Genomic DNA, 6,145 nt, shown 5'->3' on the forward strand with positions numbered 1-6,145 from the left:
CTGGTATATAGATTGCTAATCAAGTAATCAATACGGCGTTATTTCAACACACATATAGGTACATACGTAAAGACAATGGAAAGCGCCCATTTATATGTCCGCTCGAAAAATAGGATGGTTATAACTTGGGATTAAGCTATTAGAACGTTACTATTTATTCGCAATAGCGAAAGAAATTTCATTATCTTATTCGTTTATGCGATCCTGACGTTGCTCGTGAAAGAGAAAATTAAAACCCTTCCTTCTATATATTTTGAATACATTAATACTTAGAGAAGAAAGACAGTTTTAACCTCCTTCAACAATGACCTTTAAGAGGATGTGGACTTGCTGTACACGCACCTGCCATCAAAACTACGTTTTAATAAATGAAATTAATACATTTTTATGAATATTTAAATAAAATTTAACAAAATTTGGATTTTAAATAATTCACAGTTGTTAAATAAATGCCTGATTTGTTCTGCCCAGCGCTTTCGCCAGTAGAAATACAATTTTCGATCCCGATAAGGATCTACAACGATATTAAACCAACCGATATATCACTTTTACAACAACAGACATCAAGAAATAGCAACGAGAGTCATTAAATCAACGTCTGTTATGTCATTCAATCAACTTCTATTCTTAGATAACCGCTCGCAATGAAATAATGCTTCAAACACCGGAATTAGGTACACACGAACTTCTCAGTATGGAGGGAATTACTGAACTAATGCGATCAGATATTATGGGCGGAGAGTCTATCATAAATAACAGTGGGAAGGGGCTCCGTTATCAGCGCGATATCAAAACGCGTGCGCAACCCCGATATCTTCGTACAAACGGAAGCCAGAAAGGCAGCATTCGAGAGAGAGATTACACAATCAGAAACATGGCTGACCAGAAAGGTAAATAGAATCAGGAAAAAAATCGTGACTGGTTAGGCTGTCAGCTGTGCGCTGAGCTCCAGACTGTGTGTATGGTGCTAGCTGTTTCTACCTCAACGAATTCAAATTTGCAAAACGCCATTACTTGGGTAAAGTAGTGCGAATTAACTCGGTAGAAGAGGCTCCCAAAACTAACTAAAAATATGTTGAGCTCACTTTATTAATAATTTTCTATCATATACACATATACAAGTCTGAAAGCAAGTTGATTCACAATATCAGAAACCAAGCGACATGATTTATCATGAATTCCTACCAGAACTCGACAAGTTTCCTCAAAGGCTCGCCAGCGCACCACAAATCTCACAGAAGTGAGTGGGACACAGCTTCACCCATCCCTTAGGTGATGTGTGAAACTCACCGGCAGACACTGAGGACACAGCTTCACCCATCCCTTAGGTGATGTGTGAAACTCACCGGCAAACACTGAGGACACAGCTTCACCCATCCCTTAGGTGATGTGTGAAACTCACCGGCAGACATGACCGACTATGGTACTTCAGCCCTACTGCTAATCTTTGTTTCTAATCTCATCAACACCGAAGACATTTTATGCGCCCATATACACAAAGCAATAAATAAATATATAAATAATTGTCAATATCCTGAATATAATTAATATTGAATAAATGAGCGCCGAGATCAGCCTGACAAAGTAATAATTAAATACATAAATAATAGTAAATATCACGAGTATAATCAATATTGAATAAATGAGCGCTAAGGTGAGCCTGGTACACGCACCTGGACCGGGTTGTGGTGCGAGGGTCGAGGCAGGACTGTGGAGGCAGCGTGAGGCAGCGCACGATCTTGTGCGATGCTTCCGTCACTACACCGCCAACTCCTGAACACAGCTTCACCCATCCCGTAGGTGATGTGCGAGACTCACCGGCAGACACTGAGGACACAGCTTCACCCATCCCGTAGGTGATGTGCGAGACTCCTGCAACCACGGCGCCCCCGACGCCCGTCACGGCGCTGCTCAACAGTCCTCCCACGCTCTCAACTCCTAAGGGGAGGCTCAACGAACTCATGGCCGCGTCTACTGCAGAAGTCCTAGAGTCTCTGGAGGTCTCGGCCACATCACGTGAAGTTACAACCTCATCCTCAGGATTAGTTTCCTCGGAATTTTTATTTGCGTCAAAAGGATTAGAAGTTCGGTCGATAGAAGGCTGAGCTGCGTCAGTTGATGAGATGGATAAACTGTACAAGCTGCTTACGTTGACACCGCTCAAGTTTGTGACAGCTTCACAAGAAACCGGGATATCACACACAGAATTAATGGTAGCATCACTTGAATTTATAGTAATATCACTAGAAGTTTTAGATTCATAGCATGAATCAATGGTCGTATCACTAGAACAAATTGTTCTATCATAAGAACTACTAATAGTGTAATTAGATTTAATGGTTTTATCACTTTCACTAGACACAATAGTTGTTTCAGGGGAAATTGAAGTAAAGTCACTGGGTTTCAGTGGATTGGCGTCATTTGATATTGGAGGAGACTTCATAGCAGCCCTTGAAGGGCTATTGTCGCTTTCTTTACTACCTGTACCTGACATAATGAAGGCATCTGGAGGAAAAAAAGCAAGCAATTAACCATAAAAAGTAGCTTTTTCACACTTAATTACCAAATAAATTATATCAATAAACTTTCAATCAAAAATTTGTATTAGCAATAATATTTTGGTTAACATGCTAAAATTTAAATTCACAAACAATTCGTCTAAGAGAAATTTGCCTTTAACATTTTCCTCACCTATAATTTGCTTTGGTCAATATGAAAATTGCATGCAAGTATATACTGGATTGGAGTTTTAGCATCAACAAAAAAGCCTCAGATTGGCAGCAGATTTACAGGGGCTTGTTTTATAGTTTTACATGATAGATAAATATATACTGATTGTCAGGCTGGGATTCAAGGATAGTGTATAAAGCTTGCCATTTTTGAGTGGATGAGTGCCCATCTCCAGACTGATTGGTTGGCAGGATTGTGATGTCATCCATTTCAGACATTGATTGGTTGTGTCCAATACGCTATGTGTAGTACTGGTTAATTTAATACCCCTCTAGAATTCCAGCCTGCTGCCTGTTATGCAGCTAATTTACTTTCACACAAAACCTCACTAGGTAGGTCTTATGAGCTCTCATTTTACAAAGTGCACAAGATAAAAAAACTCTGGCAGAAAATATTGAAGGAAAATGTACTAAAAATTTTAAACATACAATAACTAATGTATATTTTTAATAAAATCTGCTCAATAAATTTGCAAGAAGATGAAGAGTGTGATGTTACACACATGAAAAGCAGCAAGTTAAGTACAGTAGCTTCTGCACTAACTGGAAGAACTGGGATATTAAATGTATAAATAAGCCTGTTCAAACTGAGCTACATGCTTTCTGAGTAAAAAAAATACCACTTATCCCACAGAATGCCTAAATATTATTTTGAATATAATTGAATTCTGTCACACAGCAAGGTAATGCAGTGCTCACTGGCATCACTGGTCTCACTGAACTACTGGCAACAAAATCTGTAAAAAGATTGAAGCAGGAAGTAACAATCAACTGGATCTTGCCTGTGAATAGGGCATGGCCATATCTCCATGACTTTATATGACTGGGAAGTGTCAGTCAAGTTGTCAATCAAATGTCAACAGCTGTCAATCAAGTGTCAACAGCTGTCAACCAAATGTCAGTTGCATGGGGCCATCAACATCAAAGTATTACTTTCACATTAAAGAAAGCATGTACTAAATATGCCAGTATGAAACAAAACATACTAAATGCACCAAAACTTTTAAATTTGAAGGAATGAAGTATATTTTAGGAAAATACCGAAATTCGGTCATGCCACCGAAAACTCGGTGGCATGACCCAGATATACCTCCTAAATCCATCATTGTATGCTAGAGCCCAATTTTGCAGCATGTATGAAAATTAATACATTCATCAAGAAAACAAAATTTTCAGTTGGGGCTGCTGAGTGGTTACTTATGTGCATTGTTAGTAGACAAATGACTTCTTATCTAATAATTAACAAAAGTACATGATTGGCCAGCAAGACTCCAAATTTGTTGGTAATACCGTCTGTCACTTTGAAGCCACAAAATTCTATAATTGGTAAGATATTTTCAATCTTGCTTGTGCTTGCAGACATTATTGCTCATTCCAGCCCATTTAAGAATCAGACCTACTATTTAATTTCTTCAATAAAAATTGAGAGAGATGACAATTTTTTCCAGAAATTTTCATAAATATACTATAAAAATATATGCTTTAAACTCTTCATTTTTGAAGAAATTGATCAAGAGTTAAGGGGAGCATCTTGGTCAAAAATAGAAAATTCTAGTTTTTCTGTTTTTAGTATCATTTTAAAGGTCCAAAATGTGCACATCTAAAAAGCTTAAAACCCTGTTTGTACTTTCATTTGTTAGTTCACGACAGCCGGCAAAGCGCAAGTAAGACCTATACCTTCAAAGGCTACCATTATTATCAAAAGTTTCAGTGTTTTAGTGCTCATGAAAAGTGAAAATTTCAATCTTAAATAAAATCTTATCTTAAAAAAATTTCAATCTTAAATCTCCTCCTTCGATAAATTTAATAAGTTATATATATACAGCATTGAGAGATATACCATTTGATTTGTAAAGAAAAGATCTAGAGAATGATAGTAGTTTTTTTTGTAATTTTGATATAGTTTGGATTATATTTTGCAAAAAGGAGGAGGGAAAGGAAAGGAAATAATAAACGGACAAAAAATCCCCCCTCCCACTCACAAAAATAAGAATTTTGAAAGAGGCTACAACAAATTACTGGAAATGAACAAAATGTATATCATATATGTATCTTTACACATCGGATGATATGTATCTCTAATTCTCTATGGTGTACCTTGAAAATCCTAATCTAGTAGCTTGAAAACCCCCCTTTTTATGCCTTTTTCTATGCTTCTAGGAATTTACAATTTTTTTGCATTTTTTCAAAAAATTTGCATGAACAAGTCTTACATTTCTGTTTTACACACATATAGGCCTACCAAGTTTCAAAATGATCTGTCCATAAATAAAAAAGTTTTTTGACTGAAACCATGAGACGCTCCCCTTAAGGCTTAATTAATCTGTGCAGATTCAGAAATATTGGCTAGAATTTTTCCAAACTGCAGGAAAAGACNTACATGAACAAGTCTTACATTTCTGTTTTACACACATATAGGCCTACCAAGTTTCAAAACGATCTGTCCATAAATAAAAGTTTTTTGACTGAAACCATGAGATGCTCTCCTTAACTTTTAAGGCTTAATTAATCTGTGCAGATTCAGAAATATTGGCTAGAATTTTTCCAAACTGCAGGAAAAGACTATCATTTAACAGCAGCTTCAGAATGAAATTAATGTATTCCTTCTTTAGCCAGACTGGGATAATGGGCAGGAGTCACCCGTACAAGAGCAAAAATCACCCATCAACGACTCGTTGACGCCTCAACGGGTGATTTTGCCTAAAGAATCTTTAGGCTGCAACTAGCCTGAGGCTCTGAGCTAGGGCTGTCACTGCTAGTATTGGTGTCACATAATTTTTTATTTTTATTTTTAGAGCTGCAATATTCCTGCTAGATGAATACCACCTATTTGTTACCAAAAGTGTATGATTCATAATGATTCAATGAATCTTTTTGAATAACCTATGGAGTATGGATTGGCACCATGTCAATGGAAAATGATTAATAATAAAAGAATAATAGCTAAATTTCAGGCAGCTCAGCATTTGTTAGGTTATAGGCCTGTTGCCAATTCTTAACAACGCAGAACATTCATTAGCATTTTGTGGTCTCAAACTTGTCAGTCATTGGATCATTGCTACAATTCTGCTGTGCAAAAGTGCAAAACTACCGTCTACCTGGCCTCCCTGCCGATTCTGACCAGAAACTGCTGCACTGCAAAGTGCAAAGTGCAAGGAGCCACTGTGCAGAGAGTGAACGAAGATTTAAAGACCTACGGCGACGCATTATCGGCAAAATTTTCGCCTTCAGAAGATCTTGCCGACACATTTAGATTGAAATTCTTGCATTTAATATATTTCTCAGTCTTCAGAGATGTGTATAAGAGACAGACTACACCTGAAAATCAAAAAGTAAATTGCCCCCCTAAAAGTAAGCGACAAAGTGTATTGCAGCAAAGAAAGAGTCACCAGGGAGCCAGCAGCTCATCCAAGAGA

The 6,145-nt window shown here is 37.3% G+C and overlaps 1 protein-coding gene across 1 annotated transcript in view; it reads right to left on the minus strand.

The window, feature by feature from the left end:
- Positions 1 to 1,673: 1,673 nt before the first annotated feature.
- LOC108668561 overlaps positions 1,674 to 6,145 on the minus strand; it is a gene marked incomplete at its 3' end in the record, with an annotated part of 5,276 nt that continues 804 nt past the window's right edge. Inside the window, exons 2-3 of the mRNA XM_018155801.2 lie at positions 1,819 to 2,505; positions 1,674 to 1,773 (exon numbers count right to left, since the gene is read on the minus strand). Of these exons, the coding sequence (XP_018011290.1) occupies positions 1,674 to 1,773; positions 1,819 to 2,494 (776 nt within the window). The remainder of the gene's footprint in view (positions 1,774 to 1,818; positions 2,506 to 6,145) is intronic.

Source organism: Hyalella azteca, unplaced genomic scaffold, assembly GCF_000764305.2.
Source record: "Hyalella azteca isolate HAZT.00-mixed unplaced genomic scaffold, Hazt_2.0.2 contig7415, whole genome shotgun sequence".
NCBI classification, from domain to species: Eukaryota; Metazoa; Arthropoda; class Malacostraca; order Amphipoda; family Hyalellidae; genus Hyalella; species Hyalella azteca.